Raw genomic sequence first — 26,147 nt, 5'->3', positions numbered from 1 at the left:
TCGACAGGGACAGGGACAAGGTACACCCGGTTGGCGTGAGACCCGTCTGCATTGGCCCAACTCAACTCCCGTCATTTGAAGAGCAAGATGCAGGGTATTAAAAAGAAAAATTCGGACGTAAAATGGAAAGATGTATATACAAAACAAGACAGAATTGCAAAGGCAGTGCAACAAAGAACCAGGGCGAAAAGGAAGCGTCCACCAAAAAAAAAGTGCCTCAGGGGAATCATCAATTTCTCTCCATCCCTCCATGCCCTATCTACCGCCTCTCCTGAAACGCATCCCTTATGATACACCTCAACATCTCATTATCCTTCCTCTTCTGCCCCAACTCCACAATCTCCGGACTCCCCTTCCCTCCACCCAGCATCCCCGCTGTCCCCACCGCACCCGCGTCGCCCCCTTCCCCCCCACTCTTCCCCCTCGACCCCCTCAACACCCGTTCATTAATCAGCGCAATAACCTGCGCCATAGCCCTCGGCGGCGGAAACCGTCTCCCAAACGCCTTGAGCAGTCTCACCACACACGCAAACCGCCTCTGTGAATTCTCCAGCTCGGTTTCATCGGACATGGCGGCCGCGTACGCGGACAGCATGATCTGTATGAACCCGGCTTCGAGGACGCCGAGGGAGGTGATGTACGAGACGTTGTGCGCGTGGCGGGTCGGGGCGTCCGGGGAGACTTTTTCGAGCAGTTTCGCGGCCATGTCGGCTACCGCGTCGCTCGCTTTCTTCGCGTTCTCGATCGCCTTCATCGCCTGGGGGGTCTTGACATCCGCCGTCAACGCCGCGATGATCCGTGGCCGTCTTAACAGACACAGCGTGGCGATATACGTTAGATGGACGTTGACCGCGTGGTACGGCGTGGCCGATTCCGATAGGGAGTCGCGAGTGAATTGTTTTGCGGTCGGGACGGAGTGCACGAGGGGGGAGCATTGGGCGTACCAGTGCTCGACTTGGGCTTCGAGGAGGACGGCGGTTGGGTCGATTTCGCTGAGGGTGAGGGTGGGGGTGGCGAGGGCTTCGCGGTTATATCTTATTGCCTAAATTTCAGGAAGGATTATATTGTAAGCAAATATTCACGTTTCGGGAAGTGCTTGTGCGAATCTCCTGATAGTTTTTCCTTACCTTTGCGTAAGTAGGACAAAAGCTAGTAACCGCCGACAAATAATTATGATTGTCCATCCCCATCAGATGCGCGGGGAGGTTGCCCTCCGCGTCGCAGTTCTCCCATAACCCGTCCGAACATGGAAGTTTGACGTTATGCGTTTTCGCTCGTTCGAAGAAGGTCGCTTTTCCTTGCACTGAGCCTTTTACACTAGAAAAAAAAATGAACGCGTGAGTGTTGGTAGAAGGGACCAGTAAACCAACCACCCAATGGATGTGAATACATACAGATCCATGGTCCAAACCCCCCACCACAACCTCCTCCTCGTCTCCACCTCCAACCACCCCTCAATGCCCAACTCCTCCGGATCCAAATCCAACCTCAAAAACTGCGCCATCCGACACGCCATCCCATTGAACATCCACGCGGTACTCATCAACCCGAGCGCCATACTCGCCGTCGCCAGAAAATACAACGCTTGTAAACCAGAGACCGACGGGTTCTCGAGGTGCACGGGGACGAGTTTACGCGCGCGTTGGTAGAAGAACGTGGCGGAGTTGCGGGTTTTTGGGTCAGGGGAGTGCGAGCAGGCGTCGGCGTAAAGGGCGAAGAGGAGCATGGGGGATTCGTCGGCGATGGTGGAGAGGAAGGAGCGGCGGTGGACTATTGGGTACGGGAGGAAGCAGGATGATCGGCTGAAGGAATCACATAGGGAGTTAGCAAAGAGGGGTGCGGTACATGTGAGATATTGAAGGCGAACGCACCTAAAATGGACATCCAACAAATCCCTCCGAATAAGAATCTCATTCAAATTCGGCAACATCTCGCTCTGCGGCACCGGTTCCTGCGGAAATGACTTTGGACACTGCTGCTCACAGGTCTGCAATGTCAGTTTATCCTTGAACACTGACACGAAATCCTTGAACCACGATTTTTTCAGGTCTTCGTTCAGGAGCGCTGATTGTGCTTTACCAGCTGGTGAGCTTGAGGGGGCGTCACTTGTTTGGTGGATTTCGGGGGAGAAGAAGGGTGTGTTGCCGGGGAGGGGGGGCTTTCCGTGTTCGTCATATGAGGGTTCCGATGTCGAACCAGTATTATTCGCGTTCGCGGCAGCCAACAGAGCTTCCAACGCCACCACGCGATCCTCCAAAGCCTTGACATCCGCTGTTCGACGCTTTGGTTTTTTCTGCGTGGAGTCGGTGGTGGGATCATCCGGCCCTGCGCCCGATTTGCTGGTGGATAGATCGGCGGGTTTGTCGGCGTAGTAGACGCAAGTGACGCCTTGAGTTGATTTAGTGCAGGTGGAGCAGCGGGGCCGAATTCCGTCACATCTGAGTTTTTTGGCTCTGCATGGTTCTACCAGAATGAATAGTTCAATACGTGCCCTACTTGGAGAGCGACTTGAGGATAATTCTTAGCGGACATACCACAAGCTTTCCTCCGCGTATTCGGTTTCGCAATCAGACGCGTCGACACGGGATTCGAACTCGTCGACGCTCGTTTCGAGGACGATCCGTCGCTTACCGATCCGTTAAAATCCAGTGAACCCCCAACGGAGATCGAAGAGTCGTTTTGGGACTCGTTGAGGGATGACGGCGTTGCTGGGAACTGCGAAGTGAAGTGAAGCGGAGTGAGGTGAATGGGAGGGTATTGATGGTCGGTTGATGGAAAGAGCGAGGGGATGTGTGGTTCAAATGGTCGATGGGTGGACGACAATCCTGCTCACTCCGCTCGCGACGGCCCCAAATCAATCTCGCTATCGCGCACTCACCTGGGAGTAATTCTGTCCTGGCGACAACTCCGCCGGTTCTTCGCTGACTCCCTTCTCCGTGATAAGCTGACCTTGGCCTTCCGACGACCCCGGCGACATCGACCCCTGCTCGAATCCACCAACAGCATTCCCGTTCGAATTTCCACTCCCCACGAGATCAAATGGAGACGGCCCCATGCTGAATCCCTCGCTCAAGTCGGTACTCCCCGACCGACTTCCACCCGAAGAAATGATACTGCCGACCTCGGCCGCATACATCAACTGTTCCTCCCCACTAGTTCCCACTCCAAAGGGGGTATCCTCGGTGAGCAGTTGTTGGAATGACTGCGGGAATGGGGAAGCGGTGAGACCGAGGACGCTGTTGAGGTCGAAGGTTAGGTCGTCTTGGGCGGCGGAGGAGGTGGGGAGGTATGGGTATGGGTCGAAGGACTGCGGGTTGTTGATGGGGTTTGCGTAGTTATCGGTCCCAAAGTGAGGGTTTTGTGCGTACATTGTTTGACGTCGTTCGTCTCGCGCAGCGAATGGAGTGCGAAATGTAGAGAGAGTACTAGCGTCTCTGCTAGAAAGAGATATGCGGCGGAGAGGCCTGCGAGCGGGCAGCAGGAGGATATTGCGGCGGCAATTGGCCGGGGTCTATGGGGGTGGGTGGGGTGTTTGTTTTCGTGGGGAAACTGGTCCACCAGCTCAGCCCTGCGCTCGCTCGCTTTGACTCCAAGCCTTCGTCGTGAGAAAGAACAACAACAACCGGACGCGTCGCTCTCGCTCCTTCCGACGACGTTGTTATTTGCAGGGCTGGAGACGCACACCCCTCTCCTCTCTCTCTCGCCTGCCTGCCTCCAAATGGGCGTTTTTCCCTCTCGTCATAATACTGTACATATCGATTATTGACATGTGCTCTGTATCTAATATCTATATATACAGTAGGAGCCCCTCGGCTTGAGCCAAATATTCTCACATCCATATCGTCCTGTTTTCATGATGATCGCTGCCTAAGATTCGGAGCGGTTTGGCCAATGAGACCATCATTGCATACACGAACTATTAGTCATCACGGCAGGACGGAGCGCGCGGCTTTGGTAGGCTGCCAGGGTGCCACGTTTCCCCCACTTTCCTGTTGTGTTCCTTACCGCATCCTCGGAACTCGGCTCGAAATAGAAGATTCCGGTACGGCCCTCCCTCGGAGTCCCTCCACGCGGATCCCTGCACAATCACAATCGCAATCGCAATCGGCGATTATAGAGACACACTCGCTATTTATTTGCATTTAATTACAGTGGGTTTTGAATTCAGTTTGTTTCCTCGATTGCATGAACTTTTGGAGAACCGTATAGTACTGCACACAAGCGGGCCGATCCTTTTTCGATGGCAATTGACTGCACAGGATGGCCATCGGAGACAAGCGGAGCCAATGCGGTAGTAAATCTTTGCGAATACAGTTGAAAGCCCTGAACAACTCGTCTGCACATGAGCTCGTCATTGCTGTCTTTTTTGCGGAGGTTGTGCGAAACCGGGAAGGCTGCTCAGCGTGCATGGTTGGATTGCCATCGTTCCAAACACCACACAGCGTCGAATGTTCTGACCATCGGTTTCCAACACGGGGGAGTTTTCAGCATTGTAGTGAATAAATCTCTCGAGTTCCCTTTCCTTATAGCCGAATTTGAAATAAACGGCTTGGACACCCACAAGGACTTAACTTGGTGGCGTCATCAGAAGCGGCCTTGGGGCTCAACTCAATTGTAGCCCATATGTGTTCAACCGAGCCCGACCTATCCATGTCAAGATCTTCGTGACGCTAGTAACCATCAATTTCCAAAAGATCAGCCCACAAAGGATGAGCAGGAGGCGGCTCATGAGGAACGTCGCGAATACAAATTCCTCGAGACATTCGGAGGCGTGGAGACGGAAACAGATGAAGCAAATGGCGGGAATGATGCCGACAAGGACGACAATGCCGAAGTGGTCGACGAAAGAAGCGGCTCGAACATTCCCTAGCCTTGTTCTGATCGTGTCAGATCCGCCATCATTTTCCTCTGTGTATGTAATGTTGTCATTTTCATATGCTTTCGCTCCCCCCCGTCCCCCCGGTCCCCTTGCTCCTCTGTCGGTACGCATAGCGTTAAAGATCAAACCGAAAATCAAATTCCAGTGCGTCAACGGGGTGGGCTCGATGGGAAGTAAGATATAGCAGTGGGATGAACGCGCTGTCGAAGTCTGTCAATTGTGTGACGTAACAGCTTAATAGTGACACCGCCCACAAAGAGACAAAAATACCGCCAACACCGCTTTGACACCCCACCCAGCCCATAACTGCATCGCCCCACACTCTCTAGACTTACATCTGCCACAGTTGTCCCCACACTTTGCTTACAACCGCAGCCATGGCGAATTCCAAACAACTAACCGAACAGAACCAAAAAGACGCTGCCGCCATTGCTGCCATCTCCTCCATGGCCAGTCCCACCTCGCAGCGGGTGCTCGTCGCCGTTCGCAGTAAGTCCCACCAAACCAAACCTCACCCCACAAGAGATTCATATACTTACCCCCTCACCCAGTCCGCCCGCCAACAATCGACCGCAAATCCCCGCAAAAATTCGCCACAAACCTCACCTACGACCCAACCGCCTCCTGCATCACCTACACGCCCTCCACCGTCGCGATCCAATGGCCTTCCAAAGCGCCCGCCTCCCCAGCATCAGCAATGTCCCCGACATCGCCATCCCGGGGCGCGTCGGCGGTGACGAGTCCGACGCCCGCGGGGGGAGCGAATAAGACGGACCCGAAGAAGTTTAATTTTGATTCGGTGTTGGGGTACGAGGAGGGGCAGGGGGTGGTGTATGAGAAGGTTGTTGAGGTGAGATACCCTCATTGAAGAGGAGATGCGTTACGGCCGTGCTTGTTTATGCTTCTGCGACTTTTGTTGATGAACTGTCTGGGTTCGTGTTAGCCGCTGATTCGGAAATGTTTGGAGGGGTACAATGGGTGTGTGTTTTGCTATGTGAGTTCGAAGAGTGCATACCCCCCGTGCGGCAAATGGTGGTAGCTAACTCGGTTGCATGTTCTCAGGGTCAAACAGCCAGGTGAGGGATGATGGAGGTCCTCGCCGAAGGAGTTGTGATCGTAGTAATTGGAAACCCGTGCCCAGACATCCCCTAGGCTCCGTTTACTCAAAGAGCCCAACTCTTCCTTCCCACCCAGTGGCAAAACCTACACAATGGAGGGCCCCAAAAAAGGCCCCTCCCTAGAACCGCCCACCGACCCGTCCGACGCCGACACGGGCATCATCATGCGCGTAGCGTCCCAGATCATGCAGCACGTCGCGGACGCCGCCAAATCGAAGGATAAGGAAAAAGCGGAGCTGGAGTACTTCATCAAGGCTAGCTATTTGGAGATCTACCAGGAGGGGTTGACGGATTTGTTGGTCGGGAGGGACGAGCAGGGTCGGTAGCGCCCGACCGATTCTGAGCGGAACATCCGATGGAGGGCCTGACTGTATGCTTGGTTTGTGCAGGCGACCTGAAGATCCGACAGGACCCGGAATCGACGACGGGGCGGGATCTGTATATATCGGGGATCACGGAGCGGTCGGTGACCTCTGTGCAGGAGTTTAGTAAAGTGATGCAGATTGGGGGGCGGCATCGGACGGTTGGGGAGACGAATATGAATGAGGTGAGGATCAGAGTGCCTCTCGGTTACGGTTTCCAGTTGGCTAGACCCGCAGAGCCGCCCGATCCATTGGCACTCACCCACGCATCACATGCATGCAGGTCTCATCCCGCTCGCACGCCGTCCTAACAATAATCATCGAAGAACGCCGCAAAACCCACGCGGGCATGTCCTCCGAAGAAGCCGCCATGCTCGCCAAGCACGGCAAAAAGCGCTCCAAGATCCACCTGATCGACCTCGCCGGGTCCGAGCGAGCGAACGCGACGGGGGCGACGGGGGATAGATTGAAGGAAGGCTCGGCGATCAATCAGAGCTTGAGCTGTTTGGGGAACGTCATCAATGCGTTGACGACCAGTACGAAGGTCAGTGAGCAAATCACCTAGGGTGGATCATCGGGTTTTCACCATCGCTGGGTCCCAAAACCCAGATTTCTAACATTAACGACGCCGTAACATCTTATAAAGCATGTGCCGTATCGGGATTCGAAGCTGACTTATTTGTTGAGTGATAGGTGGGTGGGGGAGTCGTACGAGTTTTTTTTTCCGAGGAGGTCTGGCGCGGGATTGTGAAACGCATTGACTTGTTTCGTGCAAAAGTTTGGGTGGAAATTCGTTGACGCTCATGATCACATGTGTCACCCCGACGCTCGTCAACTACGATGAGGTACGGAACTGGGGTCATGTCACCCAACTAGCCCATGCAGTCCATAATGTTCTCTCTTTGCCATCCCTCACTAGTCCCTCTCGACCCTCCGCTTCGCCGAACGGGTCAAGAAAGTCAAAAACGCCGCCAAAGTCAACGTCGACGCCACCATGATGCGCATCATGATGCTCGAAGCCGAGATCCGCGAGCTGCGTGCCGCGCTCTCCCAATGCAAATGCGGGGCGGCATCCCAACTAGGCGGACGCGCAAGTACCACAGGTATGGCGTCCGGGGGCACCGATGCATGGACTATGGCTCATACTTCGGGCGTTAATGTCTCGACTGGGACAGACAAAGTCCCGTGGTGGCGGAGGGTGTTTGGATGCGGGTGTGCCGCCGGTGGGGGTGGAACGGCAAGGAGTGGGGGGAAAGTAGCGCCGGTGGAGCGCGGGATTGTTTCGTCCAGGGGCGAGGATCAGGGCAGTGAGACGGTGTTGAAGAGCGTTAAGGGGAAGTTGTCATTTGCGTAGGACATAGAAGCGCCAATTGAGTGGGACGGGGGAGAAGAAACATGATTACCTTGCGTGTTGGCCCAATCTGGTGTAACTAAAAGCCTACTATTTGTTTGGACCGGCATGATGAATATACATAGAGTGAAACGATTGTGTTGTAGTTGAGTCGATAGTATGGGACAGCTAGAATGGACCGCTTCCTATTCTCGTGACGCTCCACACGGCGCAAAAGTTCCTCTGCAACACCAAACTGATTGGGCAGGAAAGAGGACGGCATCTCAAGAGACTGACCACTGTGATGATTATGTTACTACGGGCATTATCCATCTATCCTAAATCGACAACTCTAACGAGGCTACCAACTCCGCATAAACCTCCTTGAATATGAACGGGCTTCCCGACAGCCGCTTGATCCGAACCCCATGCACCTTCAACAGCCACACCTTACAAATCTCAATCTCAAACTCCACATTATTGTCCGGGTCCGCCTCTATCAGCTGGCACGTGAACATGTAGTAATCCTCCACGCGCTTGTACGCCAGACGGTTGTCGTGGTGTCGCGCGAGTTCAGCAAGCGCTTGGTGCACCTGCTGGAACATGCTCGACGGGGGGGAGGAGGAGGTTGTGGCGGACTGCACGGCGAAACGAACGGTGCGGATGGTCTTGGGCGGGCGGTGGAGGGAGTGCCAGGTCTCGATCTCCTTCTGGGACGGCTGCACGGCGGTCGCGTCGTCATCATCGTCGTCTAGATCGGCGTTGCCGAAGAGCGAGGGGCGGGGTTCGGCCTCGTCGAAGAATTCGGGGTCCGGGTCGTCGGCTACTGGACTCGCTGCTGATGCGTCTGCGGCTTTTGTGGGGGAGACCATGGGGCTGACCATCGACATGCGCCGCACGACGTTGGCTTCGCGGGAGGGTGGCAGGCCGCGTTGGCCGCCGCGTCCGGTGCTGGAGTTGGGCGTCGCGGAGATGGATCGGCGGCGGTTGTTGTTCAGGTTGGGTTTTCCGTCCGCGGCGCCGCTTGAATCTACAGGGCCCGTCGGCGTCCTCCCGTTGGAGTCGAGGGACATGCGTCTGCCGATCCGTGTAGGGAGCGGGGCGGTGGCCGTTCGCATGCGCTGTTGCGGGCCGGACGTGGGACTGTCGTTGGGGAGCTCCGTCACTTTATCCCCACTGTCATCTTCTTCCAACGTGCCTCCCAATGCGGGAGGTGCGTGGTTGTGCGGCGACGTAGGCTGTCCGGGCAACCCCGCCGACGCAACTGTCAAACTCTTCCTCCTCTTCAAATCGTTCTTCTGCGTAGGCGAAATATGCGCCACCGCCGCCGCCGCCGCCGAACTGACCAGCTCGTGAGCGGCGCCTTTTGCATGGACATGTTTCCTGAACGTGTAGATCACAAAGTGCTGGTCGTACGTAATGCCCGTGATGAACTGTCCAATCTGACTGGCGTCCGAGCTCCCGGTGACTTTCGGCACGACCCTCAGAGGTCGCTCGATCTCCTCGTAGTTCAGCCATGGATCCTCTCGCATCGCGCTCATCTCAATGCGCTGTTTGGGGTCTTTGACGAGGATCTTAGCCAGCAGAGCGCACAGCCCCTGCGAGAAATACTCGGGACACTGGTAGTCCACGGCTTTGATCTTGTTGTAAAGGGCAGAAATGCTATCCCCCGAAAACGGCGGCCGGCCGGTCATCATCACAAACAGAACGACCCCCATTGCCCAGATGTCGGACTTGACGCCTATGTACGGGATACCGGAGATCAATTCCACCGCGGCATAGTTCGGGGTCCCACAGAACGTCTTCAGCAGCTCCTCTTGATCGGATCGGTACGTTCGCCCTAGGCCGAAATCGGAGATAAGGATATTCCGCTCGCCGTTCATGAGGAGATTTTCGAGTTTGAGATCGCGGTGCACGACGTTGGCCATGTGGCAGTGGTCCATTGCTGAGACGATCTGGCGGAAATAGCGTCGGGCTTCTTTTTCGTTGAGGTGTCCGCGGGCCGCAATGTACTCGATCAATTCGCCACCTTGCGCGTATTCCCTAAATCAATGGAGAGCATCAAGAGTTAGCCTTTATTGATCATGTTGAAATGCCATACAGCAGCATATGCACTTACATCACGACGAAGCACTCATCCTCCGTCTCCATAACCTGATAAAGCCGAATCACATTCGGATGATCCAATCTCATCAACAGCTGCACCTCCAATTGCAACTGCGACACAAATGACGGCACAGGTGCACCCGGCGCCGCATCAAACAGTGCAACAGGGGTCTTTCTCTCCGTCGACGAAGCGCTATCCCCCTTGACCGAGGAAGGCACGCTCGGCCGCGCCGATTGCGGGGCGGACGGCGCAGCGGTGTCGGCAGCCTGCGACGGCCGTCGTTGCGCATGTGGGGATTGCGTTGACGGGCGCTGTTTCTGCTGATCCTTCTTCTCTCGATCCTCCTGCGTCTTTTTGGCCTTTTCGGCCTTAGCGGCCACCTGCTTCTTGTCGATGATTTTGATGGCTACTTTTTGGCCTGTTTCTTTGTGCACGCCGATTTTGACTTTGGAGAATGCGCCTTGGCCGATTGTCTTGCCGACTTGGTAGTCTCCCAGGACTTTCTTGCGAGCGAGCATGGTCGTGGAGTGCGTTCTGGTATTTCTTTACAGATGATGTTGTAATCCGTGGTATATGCTGCTTCCCGTGAGCCTCCTTAAATGTCGACACCAAAGCCCGGCTGGTGATGGTATCACAGTTCAGCAAACGAGACGACGTCAAAAAGGAATAGCTTTTCCCACGATCTTGGGCAGACGATCCAATCTATGTCTTGCTCTTGAAGTAGCCCGGTCCGTCTCTTTCACAATATGGACAAGATTCTCAAGTTCATCCTCTTCAAGCTCGGCCGGTACTAGGGCTTTCGGGCATGAGTTCTTCAGAAGATCTATTTTGGGGAGCATTGTACTGCCGCAACCTACGTGCGACATTTGCTTTACAAGATTTTTGGCACTTATTGTTTTTGGAATCCTACGTCAAAGAAGCTTAAGCAAATCGCGGCGGAAATTTCGATTCGCTGTCATTTCTTCTCCGAGTTGTCATATCCTCGCTTGTGACTTTCAGCGCAGAGAACTTTACGCTTGGACAGAATGCAGCCTGCTAAATCTCTCGATCTTCTCCGTCCCGCAGCCCAGCGTAAGGCGTGAGGTCCTCCGGCACATCAGAAGGCATAGGCACGAGAGCGCATATAAACTTGGCCCCAGTCGGAGTTATATACGTACGTAAGGCCAAACGTGGCTTGTGCGGCGCAGCACTTACCGGCACCCAGAACCACGGAGTCCGGGGCGTTCCGCAAACCGAGATGTCGGAATGCCGCTTGGAGTTTGACGCCTCTGGAAAGCAGGAGCACATTGCACAGGACAACCCGAAACGATGATGATTGCGTCGACAGCTTAATGACTTGCTTCAGAGGTAAGAACTTCAGCTGCAGCTCCGTACAGCACATACTGTATGTGGCTGGCCGAGACCTCAAGTCTTCGAGACCCCTTCGAGACTTCGACAGGCGGAATGGACACACACACACACGGCGGGCCCCCGGAAAAGCCGCCCGTCCGCTCGCGTCACCTCAACGTCAACGTCAACGAAATGCATAAAAGGATCGGCGAATGGAGCACGGCACGATCGCCTTCAATAATATCTGTCCAGCAGGACCGACAAGCAAAGTACAGCAGACCATTCAGACAGCAGTTCAACTTTTAGGAGCTCAACACCGTAAGTGAGTTTGTGGTAGTTTACTGGCTGCTTTTGACGCGTTCGTTCATTCCATTTCTCCATGCCTCTAGGAGAACCCACCACATCGTCCCAAAGTCGAAAAGATCAATAGAAATGACGGCCACAATGCGTGCAGTTGGTAGGCCTACGTGTCTAGGGGCCAGGTCCACATCTAGCGTGGAAGGGATTCCTGACGCTGAGCAACTTCGCATTTCAGATATCAAAGGTGGCTCTGGCCCAGCCGATGCGCTGTTCATCGCTACAGACATCCCGAAACCGTCCCCTACTGGCGCGCAAGCACTGGTGAAAGTCAAAGCATTCGGCCTCAACCGCATGGACCTGATGCAGCGAGAGGGAAAGTACCCAGTCCCAAAACAGGCACCCAAAATCCTCGGCGTGGAGTTTTCCGGCGTGATCGAGAGCGTCGGCGACAAACCGGAGGGATTCAAAGTGGGAGACGAAGTCTTCGGTCTGGCGTACGGCGGCGCTTACGCCGAGTACATCAACGTGTCCACGCGTATGCTTGTGCACAAACCGAAGGAGCTGAGCTGGGAGGAGGCCGCTGGTGTGCCTGAGACTTGGATCACCGCGCTGCAAGCGATGTACCTCGTTGGCGAGTACCAACCCGGCAAGAGCATCCTGTGGCACGCCGGCGCGTCCTCTGTCAGCATTGCGGGCATTCAACTCGCGCGCGTGGACAACGCCTCCGCCGTCTTTGCCACAGCACGTCAGGACGAGAAATGCGACTTTTGCGTCAAGGAGCTTGGCGCAACTGCTGCGTTCAATACTAGCAAGAGTGACTGGGCTGATGAGGTGCTCAAAGCCACCGACGGAAAGGGCGTCGACATCATCGTCGATTTTGTCGGTGCCGACTACCTCCAGAGCAACCTGAAGGCCGCCGCCCAGGACGGAAAGATCGTCTGCCTGGCTGCAATGAGCGGCACGAAAGTCAAAGATCTGGACATCAGCGCGTTCGTTCAGAAGAGGGTCCGCGTTGAGGGATCTACGCTGAGGAGTCGGGACGAGAAGTACCAGGGGAAGCTGAGGGATCAGCTCGTAGAGCACGCCTTGCCCAAGTTTCAGGATAAGAGCTTGAAGATCTTTGTCGAGAAGGTGTTCAAGTTTGAGGAGATTGTAGAGGCTCATAAACTGATGGAGAGCAACAAGACGAAGGGGAAGATCATCGTCACCATCGATTGAGTTCCCATATATAGTCGTACTTTTAGGCACAATGCAATGTATATAGGACCGCAGTCTGCGCAGGTCACTCTTGCAATGAAGGCAGCTACACATCCCTGTTCACTGCTCGTACTCCCAGGACTCCCAGGAGCTCCGAGGGGCAAGCCCTGTTCTTGTGTGTCAAGGTTAACCTTTTGTGAAGGAACACGCGTAACGAATCTGGACCCACCGCAACGGAAAGGGGGACAGATAACCCGGCAGGTAGCCCCTCAAAGACGCAAACAGGTTGCCATGGGCATAGAAAGCAGCGGGAGAGCCTCCACAGCTTACAAGCTTGTCCAGCGGCCGTTTGGAGTCGCGAACTCTTTTCAGTCGATGATAAGGGACAAACCCTCCTTCTCTTCTTCGGACTTCCCCCACGAGCATCCGAAAGCGATGCAGCATCCGCGCAAATGATCACCTTCACCAATCTACTCCCGCGCCATGTCGTGCAGCGGGTGGAGGCCACACTGAGCGGGGTCGATGACGTCCACTGGCCTGGAGAGGAATTGCAAGACGTCGCGACGATGCTCGTCGACATTTCTGGGTACAGTCATCTTACCTCCATCTTGGCTTCAGAAGGCAAGATATCCGCCGAAGTGATAAGCGACTGCCGGGAAAATCAAGGTCGTCGCATTTTTTGTGGACCTGATATCGTCGTATATATATTTTTGGAGCCATGTGAATATGTGATTCAAATTCTCTCATGAAATTCTCTAGTCCTCATCTCGATTTGGACAATTTAGAAGTCTTTCATGTACCGAGTGGAATTCGCCACTTTCGTCTTGGGGGTGGGGTCGGAAACGGCCGGCTGCGCGCTGTCAAAATACTGTCAATGCGGACGTAACATCCGATTATTGCCAACCTTCCCCTCATCCCCTTCCGCTTGACCCCACATAGATCGTAACCCAAATCGCTCGAGATTCGGCACGCAATGCTCTACCTGGTAACTTATCAGCTCCGAGCCACTCTCCGCTGCAGGGGCTCGCACTTCCCAACAGTTTCGCCGCTCATCATCGCCACAAGTGGTCCGAAAGCATCTCTTATTCCGCGACGATGGAATTTCGGTTCGGAAATGTCTGACAACGATCCCGATATCATAGAACGTGAAAAGAAGAAGAGTTTGGCACGTAAGTGGCGGTGGGATGTAGTACGGGCTTCTCTTGGATTCCGTACGACCTTCATGGCCCATGTCTCAGGTCGAACGCGTAGCCGCCTGCCGGACGCACCCTTCTGGGACGAATTGCTGGCCTCCGAGTCTGAAGCTATAGTAAGCTAGTTTTTCATTCAATTTGCAGTTGGATGGATATGCAGTGTTCGGATCTTACCATGCGTCCCCGTGTACCTCACAGATCAAAGCAGAGAGATCCAAAGCTGTTCCTCCCGATCCATGCTCGTTGCAACAGACGAGCGTCGAAGAATTGCTCGTAGAAGACGCGGACGACTACACATGTGTCTCTGCAACTTCGACGACGGTGGTTGTTGAGCATCAGCATATCGATAAGGAGATTAGCCACGAGTCGCATGTCACTGGAGAAGTTGAGAAGAGGAAATGATGAGAGATGGAGGCAACGGTTCAAGACGGGTCGTTCTTTGCAACGATCTCGGGCTTCAATGCACATTCATTCCGAGCTGCTGATGCGAATACGGCAGTAGGAGAGAAATATATAGGTGCATATTGGTCGGGCACTTTGCACGGGAGTGTACATTCAGGGTAAGGAGAGGCAGGAAGCACGCAAAGCCTGGTACGATATGGCTTTGGCCCGGCGCCCTATTACTAGCAATGTATCTCCCATTTTGCTGTCAACTAGTTGAAGTTCTTCGAGTTTGTCTCATAGCCATCCCCGCTTTTGTATTAAATGAATTATGAAGGATTTACTGTGAACAAGGCATCAAAAGCTTTCAAATGCCATCACTTTGTTTCGCTCCCAATCATACGCTGGAAATACTACGCTTCAATCTTGCTTACTCTCGCCATGCCGCGGCAAGATGCAGAGAACATGGTGAATCACGGTTTCCGATCAAATCCATCAAGACCCGCCTCCCGAAGACCCATCATTACTTCCCTGTTTACCGCTTCTCTTTCTGTACATGAGTTCAAACACTCCGAGCGACGCCCTCTGCAGCTCACTATACTTCTCCTTAATCTCCTCAGTCGTAATTCCGACCCCTTTGGCAGCCCGCTCGAGCAGCTCTTCCACTCCGTGAATCTCCGCCTGTATCTTCCCAAGGTCTTCCTCACTGAGGTGGTCTCGGTATTCCTCAAACGCCTGCTGCGTATCATTAACGATACTTTTCCCATAATTCATCGCCTCAATTGCCTCCCGCCGTCGTTGATCGGACTCGGCATACCGTTCCCCCTCGCCAATCATCTCCTGAATCTCAGCATCCGATAACCCCGACGCCGTGGTGATGGTCACCGGCTGCTTCCTTCCCGTAGCCAAATCCCTCGCGGAAATAGTGATAATGCCGTCCGCGTTGATGTCGAACGTAACTGCAATCTGAGGCATACCCTCCGACGCTGGCTGGATGTCGACAAGTGTCATTTTGCTATGGGCTTTCATGTGCCTTGGCAGAACGTGCTCGCCTTGGTCTTGGTATACATTGATAGAGATATGGGCCTGGTTGTCGTAGGTCGTTGAGAAGCAGTGAGACTTTTTGGCCGGAATGCGTGTATTGCGCGGGATGATGAGGCGGGTGGCGTCTCCGCCTGGTATTCCGATTTTAAGGGAAAGGGGCGTAACGTCTTTGAGGTCGATTTGGTCTACCGCGCCAGACAGTACGCCGCCGTGGAGCGCGGCGCCAATCGCAACGGCCCCTTCTATGTTTGGGGCCCTAATCGGGTCCCGACCGAACAAATCCTTTACCATCTGCTGCACCTTCGGAACGCGGGTCATCGCACCCACGAGCAGTACGGCATGCAGATCTTTAGCGGCGATGCGCGAATCCTTCATCGCCTCCCTACACCGGTCGAGAGTACGCTCAATCAACGGCTTTGTCAGCTCTTCGAATGTGGCACGTTTCAACACTTCATGCATATGTTTGGGGCCTGTCGTGTACGCTGCGAGATACGGCAGGTGTATCTCCGTCCGCGTACTGGCCGACAGCTCGATCATAGCCTGCTCGGACGCGTCGCGGATGCGCTGGAGAGCCATCCGGTCTTTCGACAGGTCTACACCCTCCTTCTGTCCAAACTCCCTCAAAAGGTGGTTGACAATCGCGGTAACGAAATCATCTCCGCCGAGATGGGTATCGCCGTTGGTGGACAGCACTTCGAAAGTCCCGCCGGTCAGGTTGAGGACGGAGATGCCACATGTCCCGCCGCCAAGACCGTAGATGGCTATGTCACCCCGTAGGTGTTCACTTTCGCTGTATGCCAGTGCAGCGGCACCGGTTTCGTTGAGAAGGCCTTTCACTTCCAAACCGGCAATGTGGGCGGCGTTTCGGACTGCTTCACGTTGAGCGCAGTTGAACTGGGCGGGCACGCTGATGACTGTCAACATCTTTACATTAGTCTAACTTGAAAACTGGCGTACTCGACCTTGGGCTTGGGATCGGTAAGCGCAGTAGATGCAGGAATACTTACCGGCAGACTTGACCTCATCCCCTAAGGCCCTCTCCGATGTTCTCTTCAAATCCATCAACACAAACGCTAAAATCTGCGCCGGCGAGAATCTCCTCCCATCCGTCGTCTCCACTCATGCATCCCCATTTGTATGTCTTACGACCTTGTACAGCACATTTTTCATATGCTCGTGTACCTCTAGGTCGCTGAATTTACGCCCGAGGAGCCGTTTGATGCTAGCAAAAGTGTTTTCGGGGGTTGTGGCGGCTTGACGTTTAGCGGGCGACCCGACTAGCACCGTGTCTTTGCGGAAGGCAACGACGGATGGTGTTGTGAGGGAGCCGAGATCGTTTGGGACGACACGGGGGTTTTTACCGTCCATTACTGGTGGGGAAGCGTGAGATGACGGGGTCTGGGATGAAAATGGAAAGAGGAAACGTGATCTCACCGGCAACGCAAGAGTTGGTGGTTCCCAAATCGATGCCGATTGGTGTATCAATAAGTCTGCGACTCGAGTAACAGGCGCATGAGGGAGCAGAGCGGGAACTCAAAGCCTGGTTTTGAAAAAGAGGACATTCAAGAACAATCACGAAGCACACAGTACGAATGAGACTTAGAGAAACGGAAAGACACCTCCCTCCCCTCTCGTTAAGGCGGTCCCTACAGCCGATACGTACCCGAATCCCGCTCGCACGGACCAGGGCTGGTCTCGAAACCAAGAGACACCTGCTCATAGTTTGGAAGTTCGAGATGATGAACTCTAGATGTAAGTGAGGAACGAAGGCGAGAGACGTAGGATTGCAGAGTGAGTGGTGCGCTCATCATCGATGGAAGTATTTCCGGGCGTCCGGCATTAGTTGGCTATGCACATGCGGGGCGTCCATGATGCCGTGTGGAGAGGTTATATTCGTTGGGGGTGCTGTCGCTTCCGCCTGTCACTTTTGCTTCTAGATTGACAGCCTGTCAAAAGCGGACCAAGGCACAAAAAGTGGGCGTTGGAGTCAACGCAAAAATTGGAGGCACAAAAATTGGAGCCCTTGGAGACGAGACCAGTGGACGTCGACGAATATATAAGGAGAAGCAGCCAACCGGTCCAGCAGTTCCAAATCCATCCAGACAATCCAAACCATGTCCTCGTCATCCATCGCAGTGGCAGGCGGTTCAGGCGGTCTCGGCGGGTTCATCGTTGACGCCCTTGTCGCCACGGGCAACTTCCAGGTCAAAGTCCTCACCAGAGGAGCTGCCCCTGCGGAGCCCAAGCGGGAGGTGGAGTACGCGCAGGTTAACTATGCGGACCACGACCAGTTGGTTGACGCCTTGCGCGGTATGTCAAGAATTCCTCTTGCGCAAAGGCAAAGGCAAAGGACTACTTGGTTGAAAAGAACATGATTCACCCTCCGCAGGCGTGAAGATCGTCGTTTCGGCCCTGAACGCATTCGCCGTTGGGTTCGAGCAGCAAGCGCTTATCGCGGCTGCGGCCGACGCGAAGGTCGAGCGCTTCGTTCCCTCTGAATTCGGGTTGCCGCCACAGCACGGGAAGGATTACGGCTTTTACGCGGGAAAGGTGGGCCTGCATGCTACCCCGTTCTGGCCTCCCTCCCAGGTCTCATGTCCTCTCCCGCGCATTTCAGATCCGCGCGCAGAAAGCCATCCAGTCTGCCGGCCTCGAATACGTCCTATACGGTGTTGGCAGCTTTACCGACTATGCTTTCTACCCCCCCTTCGGGTTTGATTTCGACAACGACGCCGTCGACGCTCCTGGCGATGGCGATGCGCCAATCTCGTGGACGTGGAGGGAGGATGTCGGCCGGTTTGTTGCGGAGACTGTGGCGTTGCCGGAGAGTAGAAATGTGACGCTCGGGGTTGAGGGCGATGTGAAGAGTGTGAGGGAGGTGGCGGAGATTGTCGGGCGCAAGAAAGGTTTGTTGATGCACACTCCTCTTCGTACTCTATCACTCGGACCCCGAATCCTGACGCCAATTCTCGGCAGGCGTGAAAATGACCATAACACATACCCCTCTCGAAGATCTCGCCGAAGCAGCCAAAACATCCGACAACGGGTTCGTCGTCTTCGCGAGCGAGCTGCGGACCGCCTTCGCGAAAGGCGATATGAGGGTGCCTTCCCCGACGAAGCCCCGCACCTTCAAGCCCAAGACCGTGGAGGACTGGGTGCAGCAGAACATCTGAGTGTACAGCAGAATAATTCTTGGAGTCCAAAACCCCCATGGAAAAGTCCTTGACGCAGGCGGTATATGAAGAGAAGCTGGCGTAAATCATCCTGCATTGCAATGGGATGCAAAACAAATTGATCCATTCTTTCGAACACTTGTGGCTTGCACTTCCCCGCTGTAGAACACCCATGTTTGACATAGGACGATCCGAAAAAATGCGGAAATGTTTAGACTCCAATGATAACACGCGCAGTGAGGTAAAAAAATCAAAACCCCACAGTCACTGCCCAGAATTTCGAACTCCTTTGCATCATCCCATGACGTCCCCGGCTCTTCCGTCACCCAACAAAAGGGCGATAAGAGGAACGCAAATCGTTTGAGAGAGATTTGGAACGTTGTACGTTCCTCTTATCGCCTAGTACCATACGGAGACGAGGTTCAAACATTTTCCTTGGTCGTCCCCGGCTCTTCCGTCACCCAACAAAAGGGCGATAAGAGGAACGCAAATCGTTTGAGAGAGATTTGGAACGTTGTACGTTCCTCTTATCGCCTAGTACCATACGGAGACGAGGTTCAAACATTTTCCTTGGTCGTCCCCGGCTCTTCCGTCACCCAACAAAAGGGCGATAAGAGGAACGCAAATCGTTCCAAGGAGAGAGATTTGGAACGTCGCAGGCGCAATAAGAGTTGTATGCGATGCACAGGGAGGGATAACCCTGAAGATACCGCAATCGTCCAGAATCCAGATACCATCGCCCTAATGTTCGCCGAACGGAGCGGTCCCAGACTCAATCCACTACTACTAATATTCCAGCCGCGAAAAGGCTCCGCAATAATTACGGGGTCACTTATTACACATGCACGCCAAGTTGTGGACCCGATTTCCCATTCCAAGACGTCACCGCGAGCGGTTTGCAATGAAGATATCCATCCCATGCATAATGAAACCTTCCAAACGAACGTTCGGCCGAGGCCGCTCAGACCACAACTTCCCTAGCCATTTAGTTGGAGCATCCAAATTGTGGGGGACTGTGAAGCCTCACAGTACTGCACGCCAAGGTGTAGACCCACGATATTTCACTCTGCCATTCGCGTTGAAGGTTCCCCGTACAACTCATCATAATATACGCCCACCGTCCCACGAAAATCAGGCCGCCAAGATGAGGACTCGGAGATTTTCGTGGGATCGCCCTGAAGGGAGCGGGATCGCACATGGGAAGGGGCGATATAAATAGTTCGGAGGGCTGCCAGACTCGGGCCCTATTCGTCACTTCCGGGCTCCAGTTTAGTTTCCCCCGATCTCGACCTTCCGCCGCCATGAAAGCGACAGGCGCGACGGCGATATCGCCATCATTGGCCGTAGACGAGACGTCAACACGAAGCGCTGGACGTGTGCACCGCAACCTTTTATCATTTATAACCATTTCATGGCTCAGGTAATACCCTCGTCGGGCCTTTACTCGGGCCTCCACGAGCTTAACACTAACTGAACCACCCCCCCAGCCCACTCCTCAAAAAAGGCTACCGCAAATCCCTCCAAGAAGAAGATCTCCCCGCTATAAGTCGCAGCGATGAGGCGCAATCTTTCATTGGATCGCTGGACCCCTTTTGGACGCGCGTGCATGGCGCGCGGAAGCATCAGCAGGTTGACGGCGCGGCGGTCAAGCCGGTGTCGTCGGCGGCGCTTGCGTCGCTGCTGTTTCGGATCTTTGCGTGGATGTTCATTGCGGGGTTGGTGTTGAGCGGGGTTAATGTTGCTATTTCCCTGATTCAGCCGCAACTGATACAGAATGTGAGTGCATTGCCTAGGTCGTTGCGCGCGATCGGCATCTGCCATCCGCGAGCTCAAAGACCCTCCCGAACTTTGTATCAACGGCATCTCTTCTCCCGTTCAGGTAATCAATCTCCTCGACCCAACATTCGACCAATCCACACTCACGATCAAAAGCGTCTACATCTACGCCGCGATATATGGCCTCCTCAATATCGCGTACGCGGCCTGCTCAGCAACCTTCCTTTCCCTCTCCCTCGTCTTTGAAATGCGCTTGAAAGCCATCCTCATCGGTGCCGTTTACGCCAAAGCCATGCGGCTGTCAACCAAAGCGCGGCTCACCTTCTCCGCTGGCAAAATCAACTCCCTCGTGGATGTGGATGTCAAAAACCTTACACACTTGCTCAACGACGGGGTTGGGGCCGTTGCCTCGTTCGCGCAGATCGCCCTCGCGCTTTACTTCCTTGCCAGGATCCTTGGCGTCACCACGTGGGTATCTGCGGGGACCTACCTGACGCTTGCGGCGCTCTCGATGGGGCTTGTTACGCGCTTCCTGATGAAGGGACAGATAGCATACATGCATGCGTTGGACGGACGGACAAAGAAGCTCCGTGAGTTCCTGTACGGCGTGCGGATGATCAAGTACCAGGCGCTGGAGAACAGCTTTGTCGGCAAGATACTGGAAACGCGCCGAACGCAATTATCGGGACTCAGACTATTCCTGATAGCCCTGGCGGCCCTGTTCTCGATCGTGTCGTTCCAGACGATTCTAATGCCCACTCTCACCATCATCAGCTACTCGCAGCTGGGCGGTGCGCTGACGGCCGGGAACGTGTTCACCATCCTTGGACTGATTGGGGCGTTGATGCTACCCTCCGGCACGTTCCCGGGCCAAGCGATGACCCTCGTCGGCGCGTGGGTGTCGTTCAAGCGGGTTTCTGAGTTCCTCCTGGCTGAGGAGAAAGACCCGCAGGATTACACGACGCGTGTGGTACCGGACACAACATCAGCGCTTGCGGTCGAGTTGACGAACGCGACGTTCACTTATGAAAAAGCGCGGGAGGAGGATGCGCCAGAAGGCAAAGAGGCGGCCGAATCCGCCGCCGAACCGTTCCAGCTTACGGACGTATCGCTCGAGATCCCCCGCGGCGCGTTGGTCGGCGTGGTCGGTCCGGTCGGCTCAGGAAAGACGTCCCTGCTCTCCGCCCTGGTCGGCGATCTGCGCAAAGTAGGGGGCAAGGCCTCCGTGCACGGCACCACGGCGTACTGCCCGCAGGAGGCGTGGATCCTCTCCGCCACGGTCAAGGAAAACATCCTCGGTCCGTTCCAGCATGGTCAGACGACCGATTTCGACGCGGCTGTAAAGGCAGCGATGCTTGACGATGATCTTCGCCTTATGACGCACGGTGCCGGCACCCGTGTCGGCGAAAAGGGCATCTCGCTTAGTGGTGGCCAGCGAGCACGTGTCGGTAAGCAACGAGCCTGAGCCTTCCATGCTTTTGGGGAATGAACGAGTCTAATCAACGCTTTTCTTCGCCTCCTCCCGTGTATAGGCCTGGCCCGCGCCATCGGACACAACGCGGACATGTTGCTTCTAGACGATCCTTTGGCGGCGCTGGACGCGCGTGTAGGACGTCAGCTGTTTGACGAAACCATCTGCGGCGCCCCACTGAAGGGGAAGACTCGTGTCCTTGTCACGCATCAGCTGCAATACCTCCCGGCCATGGACCTCGTTGTCGTCATGGAGGCAGGCCGGATCGTGCAGAAGGGCACCTTCGACGCTCTGATGCAGGATAAGGAGGGCAAACTTGTGGAAATGATGAAGTCGTACCAAGCCGAAAAGAAGGAAGACGAGGAGGCTGTTGTTGAGCCGGATGTCGCACCGGTGGACAATGTTGCTGCGGTTATTGAGAAGGTGCAAAAGGAGCTGAAGGAACAGGAGTTGATTGCCGAGGACCGCAGAGAGGTATGTGCGCTTGTTCTGGTCGCACGCGCAACGACACCTTACTCACAACTGTCACGCAATTTCGTTTGTTCAGGGCGCCGTTCAATCCAAGTTCTTCAAAGCATACACCAACGCCTCGGGTTCCATGTTCAAATTCGGACTCGTCGTCGTGCTTCCACTCTTCGTCGCTGCGGCGACTCTCAACAAGATCTTCCTCGCCGTCTGGACGTCCGACGCATGGGGCTGGACCTTCGACCAGTACCTCCACTTCTACGTCGGCGTCGGCATGCTCGAGGCTGTGGTCATCGTCCTAACCTTCCTGATCAACATCCGCGGCTCGTACAAAGCCGCCGAGACATTCCACGACAAAGCGCTGATGGGGCTCTCTCGCGCGCCAATGGGATTTTATGACGGCCAACCAATCGGGAGGATTCTCAACCGCATGACGACCGACGTGCAGTCGTTGGATTTGGAAATGGGGATGCTGATCAACAATTTCGTTGCCAACGCCGTCATGCTCGTGTCGATGCTTATCATCGTCGCGTACGTCTCGCCGTACATGCTGATTCCCATCGCTGTTCTCGCGGGTCCCGCGTTCTACATCTTTCGCTTTAGACAAGCTTCATACCGAGAGCTGAAGCGGTTGTCGTCCATCATGCGATCGCCGCTGAACGCTCACCTCTCTGAGACCCTGACGGGCATCCCGATCGTCCGCGCGTTCGGCGCTCAGGACGCGTTCATCGCTAAACAGCAATCGACGACCGATCTGGCCAACAAGGCCCATTTACTACTCAACAGCACGGCATACTGGTTCGATCTGCGGTTGAATCTCCTCACCTCCGCCATCGTCATTGTCTTGCTCATCGTCGCGGGGTCTGGCGGCGTAAGCCCCGCTTCCATCGGACTAGGGTTGTCGTCGACCATCGGGCTCGGTCAAACGTTGCAGGGTGTGCTATTCATGGCGGGGCAACTTGAAGCGTCCTTCAACTCGGTGGAGAGACTCACTCATTATGCAGACGGTCTGCCTGTGGAGGCGCCGACACATTTGCCAAAGGACCCTGCGGAGGGAACATGGCCCGCCAAAGGCCATATCGCGTTCGAGAACCTGACCATCTCCTACAGCGCCGAATCGGATGCCAAGAACGTGCTCGACAACGTATCGTTCGTCGCGACCGCTGGAGAGAAGATTGGAGTCGTCGGCAGAACCGGCGCCGGAAAAAGCACCTTGATGGCGGCGCTGTTCCGGCTCGTTGAGGCGAAAGGCGGCCGGATTGTCGTGGACGGCCACGATATTGCTCAGCTCGGTCTCGCCACGCTGCGGAAAGGAATCACCATCATCCCGCAGGAACCTGTGCTTTTCCAAGGCACGATCAGGTCTAACCTGACCGACGCCAACGACGGCAGCAGTAGTGGAGCTGTCATGACGGAGAAGAAGGATAGTGACGACCGCCTCTGGCGCGTATTAGAAACTGTCGCTCTGCAAGAGTACGTGGCATCGCTCCCGGAAAAGCTCGACGCCCCCGTCACTGAAGGCGGCGACAACCTGAGCGCTGGCCAACGCCAACTCCTCTTACTGGGCCGCGCACTCCTCCACCACCCCGCAGTCCTCGTCCTCGACGAAGCAACAGCCGCCGTCGACGCCGCCGCCGAAGACCGGATTCAAAAAGCCATGGCGGAAGAACTGCAAAATACTACCGTGCTGTGTATCGCGCATCGGCTTGTTACCGTTGCCGCCTGCGATAAAGTGCTGGTCATGGACAAGGGCACGGTGCTTGAGTTTGACTCCCCGAAAACACTGTTGCGCGATAGGCCTGAGTCGGCGTTTGCGGCGCTGGTGGAGTCGGCGGGACCTGCTGAGGCTGCGCGGGTGCGGGAGATTGCGTTTGCGTAGAACTTTACTGACCCTGACTTCCCTTTAATTACCTCCCCTCTGCTTTCATCAATCATCCTTAGATAGTGGGTTAGAGCGGAGGTGGACATTGCTAGTGAGGATAGGTAACCTTCAGACCCCTGAAGGCACCCCTCCTGGCGTCTCCTGGCGTTTTCTTTCTTCTATACAAGGCGTATGACATCGCAATCCGACATATCGTATCAATACATCCTTATTCTCGTTTAGACCCTTGAATCTCTTATATCATACTGCGCTGGTTCGCCTTCATCCTCCCGGAGTCCTCCACTTGTTGTGATCCTTCGCATTTTGTGTTCTCCATCCCTTGCGCTGGAACTGACACGAAAGGGGCTACAGTGTCGGAGTTTTATGGTTGTGGACGGCTTGAAGCATTCAGGGTTAAATTGCGATGCATATATAGAAAGGGGTATCAACAAGAAATGAAAATGGCGATAGTGCTGTATGTGCAATGTCCCTGTAGATCTAAGACGACGCAGCAACCCTTTCCTTCGCAGCAATGGTCTTAATCACTCCATTCCCAATAACCCTATCCTTCGGCACCTCCCACCCATTCAACGCACAATAAATCAACGCCTCCGCCAAATCCTCCACCTTTACTACAATGAACGGCGCAATCGCGGCGGTCACCGCAAACGCCGTCCACGTCTCCGTCGCCTTCGGCGGTATGATCCCCGCAGGGTGGAGGTGGTACGTCTCAAACGTCGGCTGAGCGGCATGGATATCGTTCAAATGGCGCTCAGAACGGCCTTTGATATTCCGCGTTATCTTCTGCCAGGGGAAGACGGCGTCTTCATTTTGCGTGACGCTCATGCCGGAGACGTGGCAGAAACGGAATGTGGGAGAAAGGTGGGAGAGGGCTTTGGCGGCGTTGACGGGGAAGTCGTGGTTGATACGGATGAAGTCGGATTCGGACTGGTCGGGGCTGGGTTTGCCGCCGAGGCACCTGCGAAAGAAGAAGGAACATGGGGGTCAACGTGCGTTTGTATGAATTCCAGTCCATATGCATCATACGTACCAAATCAGAGCGTCATGACCCTGAAGCTTTCCCACGATCGAATTGTACTCGGTAAAATCGTTGTGGATGACCGTAACAAGCTTTGGAGAAGTGTTGACGGCCGGGTCGGTGAGTGGGCGGCGAGTGAGGACAGTAACCTTCTCGACGGCCGGGTGAGCGAGAAGCTGGCGTAGCGTTTCGCCGCCTGTCATGCCTGTGGCGCCGGTTAGGATGATTCTGGACATTTTCGGTGGCTTTCGTTTGGGTGATCTTGTCACTTTCAGAAACTATACGATATATGTGAGTAGTACTGGATCTGTTTATGGGAGGGACCAGCAACAGGACAGCTTTATATACGCTTGGCGATCCTCATTCTTTTTCTTCTTTTCTCGATGGACTCTCTGTGTGCCCGTCGCCGCCATCTCGCGGGTGTGCAGATATCTCGCATCTTGGGAGCGAAACGCCGCGGGCGTAGCTTTCTGACATGGTCTATGCAACCGCATTTCTGGAGGCCACGTCCAAGTCCTGCTGGCGGAGTTCGTCGCACACCAGCTTGCAACATGGAAGTGGATCATGGGCATCTGAGATGCATTCTGGAACGTGGCATGGTGGAACACGACGTGGAGGGAAATGAAAGGGATTGCGCTGACGTGGCAAGCGGTGTTCTCCAGCTGTTACTAACACCTCCGCGAGGCTCCGACGGCTCCCACATCCACATTCCATCACAAACGTTCTCTTGGAGATGAGCTTCTATTTCCGCGTGGGAACATCTCAGTCGGGACCCCTCTTGGCTATAGACTCTCAGACGGTGACTGGGCCGACTCGGAACCAGCACGAAGCTAACCCAACCATGTCAACGTGCCAAGCGATTCTAAACGAGAGAAGCTCTCGGCCCGGCCAACCCTGTGGGAGAAAGGCGATTCTAGGCTACTGCGATCAGTACCACAGCAATTTGAGGCCGTCGGCCATTTCCACCTGTACCACCGACAGCGCCCCTGTTAGCCAAACCAGACTCCCAGCTTCATCAAGCTCCAGTCGTCCCAAAACGCCTCCTCCCACTCGCCTTGCGAGGCAGATATCGCCCGCCGACTCGGGGTATGGGTCTGACACTGAGAAAGAGCTGGGAACTTC

General features: G+C 54.9%; 9 protein-coding genes across 9 annotated transcripts; 5 read left to right on the top strand and 4 right to left on the bottom strand.

Annotated features, from left to right (window-relative positions):
• Positions 1-50: 50 nt before the first annotated feature.
• On the bottom strand, positions 51-3,844 carry EV422DRAFT_167938 (fungal-specific transcription factor domain-containing protein). Its single transcript, XM_053065063.1, has 6 exons — positions 2,879-3,844; positions 2,535-2,715; positions 1,872-2,463; positions 1,395-1,802; positions 1,128-1,317; positions 51-1,042 (listed from the first exon to the last, which is right to left on the bottom strand). The coding sequence occupies exons 1-6, from the start codon at positions 3,368-3,370 to the stop codon at positions 260-262; spliced, it is 2,646 nt and encodes an 881-aa protein (XP_052923429.1). The 5' UTR covers positions 3,371-3,844; the 3' UTR covers positions 51-259.
• A 1,324-nt stretch (positions 3,845-5,168) lies between these two features.
• Positions 5,169-7,843, top strand: EV422DRAFT_537073 (P-loop containing nucleoside triphosphate hydrolase protein). The gene is made up of 11 exons (XM_053070884.1): positions 5,169-5,368; positions 5,431-5,729; positions 5,823-5,873; positions 5,942-5,955; positions 6,074-6,315; positions 6,387-6,544; positions 6,643-6,903; positions 7,006-7,052; positions 7,138-7,204; positions 7,279-7,462; positions 7,535-7,843. Exons 1-11 carry the CDS (start codon positions 5,257-5,259, stop codon positions 7,711-7,713), a joined length of 1,614 nt encoding a protein of 537 aa, XP_052923428.1. The 5' UTR covers positions 5,169-5,256; the 3' UTR covers positions 7,714-7,843.
• A 1,339-nt stretch (positions 7,844-9,182) lies between these two features.
• EV422DRAFT_488590 (kinase-like domain-containing protein) lies at positions 9,183-10,314 on the bottom strand (the record flags this gene model as incomplete). Its single annotated transcript, XM_053067427.1, has 3 exons — positions 9,183-9,732; positions 9,809-9,877; positions 10,103-10,314. Coding segments are annotated over 3 exons (831 nt in total), but the record flags the coding sequence as incomplete, so codon positions are not given.
• A 773-nt stretch (positions 10,315-11,087) lies between these two features.
• EV422DRAFT_537068 (NADPH2:quinone reductase) lies at positions 11,088-12,831 on the top strand. Its single transcript, XM_053070883.1, has 4 exons — positions 11,088-11,143; positions 11,381-11,443; positions 11,515-11,582; positions 11,661-12,831. Exons 3-4 carry the CDS (start codon positions 11,558-11,560, stop codon positions 12,641-12,643), a joined length of 1,008 nt encoding a protein of 335 aa, XP_052923426.1. The 5' UTR covers positions 11,088-11,143; positions 11,381-11,443; positions 11,515-11,557; the 3' UTR covers positions 12,644-12,831.
• Positions 12,832-13,551: 720 nt separating this feature from the next.
• On the top strand, positions 13,552-14,561 carry EV422DRAFT_167880 (uncharacterized protein). The gene is made up of 3 exons (XM_053065062.1): positions 13,552-13,791; positions 13,861-13,931; positions 14,014-14,561. The coding sequence occupies exons 1-3, from the start codon at positions 13,596-13,598 to the stop codon at positions 14,215-14,217; spliced, it is 471 nt and encodes a 156-aa protein (XP_052923425.1). The 5' UTR covers positions 13,552-13,595; the 3' UTR covers positions 14,218-14,561.
• Positions 14,562-14,691: 130 nt separating this feature from the next.
• On the bottom strand, positions 14,692-16,960 carry EV422DRAFT_551181 (heat shock 70 kDa protein; the record flags this gene model as incomplete). The annotated part of the gene is made up of 5 exons (XM_053071818.1): positions 14,692-16,154; positions 16,248-16,353; positions 16,387-16,610; positions 16,675-16,780; positions 16,904-16,960. The coding sequence occupies 5 exons, from the start codon at positions 16,958-16,960 to the stop codon at positions 14,692-14,694; spliced, it is 1,956 nt and encodes a 651-aa protein (XP_052923424.1).
• Positions 16,961-17,273: 313 nt separating this feature from the next.
• Positions 17,274-18,655, top strand: EV422DRAFT_537062 (uncharacterized protein). Its single transcript, XM_053070882.1, has 4 exons — positions 17,274-17,550; positions 17,630-17,790; positions 17,858-18,146; positions 18,217-18,655. Exons 1-4 carry the CDS (start codon positions 17,355-17,357, stop codon positions 18,411-18,413), a joined length of 843 nt encoding a protein of 280 aa, XP_052923423.1. The 5' UTR covers positions 17,274-17,354; the 3' UTR covers positions 18,414-18,655.
• A 600-nt stretch (positions 18,656-19,255) lies between these two features.
• On the top strand, positions 19,256-24,378 carry EV422DRAFT_537061 (P-loop containing nucleoside triphosphate hydrolase protein). Its single transcript, XM_053070881.1, has 5 exons — positions 19,256-19,833; positions 19,901-20,189; positions 20,293-21,637; positions 21,722-22,134; positions 22,208-24,378. Exons 1-5 carry the CDS (start codon positions 19,610-19,612, stop codon positions 24,002-24,004), a joined length of 4,068 nt encoding a protein of 1,355 aa, XP_052923422.1. The 5' UTR covers positions 19,256-19,609; the 3' UTR covers positions 24,005-24,378.
• Positions 24,245-25,509, bottom strand: EV422DRAFT_167745 (uncharacterized protein). The gene is made up of 2 exons (XM_053065061.1): positions 25,038-25,509; positions 24,245-24,965 (listed from the first exon to the last, which is right to left on the bottom strand). Exons 1-2 carry the CDS (start codon positions 25,259-25,261, stop codon positions 24,485-24,487), a joined length of 705 nt encoding a protein of 234 aa, XP_052923421.1. The 5' UTR covers positions 25,262-25,509; the 3' UTR covers positions 24,245-24,484.
• Between the last annotated feature and the right edge of the window lie 638 nt (positions 25,510-26,147).

This window comes from Fimicolochytrium jonesii (genome assembly GCF_025526975.1).
Source record: "Fimicolochytrium jonesii strain JEL569 chromosome Unknown EV422scaffold_21, whole genome shotgun sequence".
NCBI lineage: Eukaryota > Fungi > Chytridiomycota > Chytridiomycetes > Spizellomycetales > Powellomycetaceae > Fimicolochytrium > Fimicolochytrium jonesii.
The sequence above is the reverse complement of the archived record's forward strand: the minus strand, read 5'-3'. Positions and strand labels throughout refer to the sequence as shown.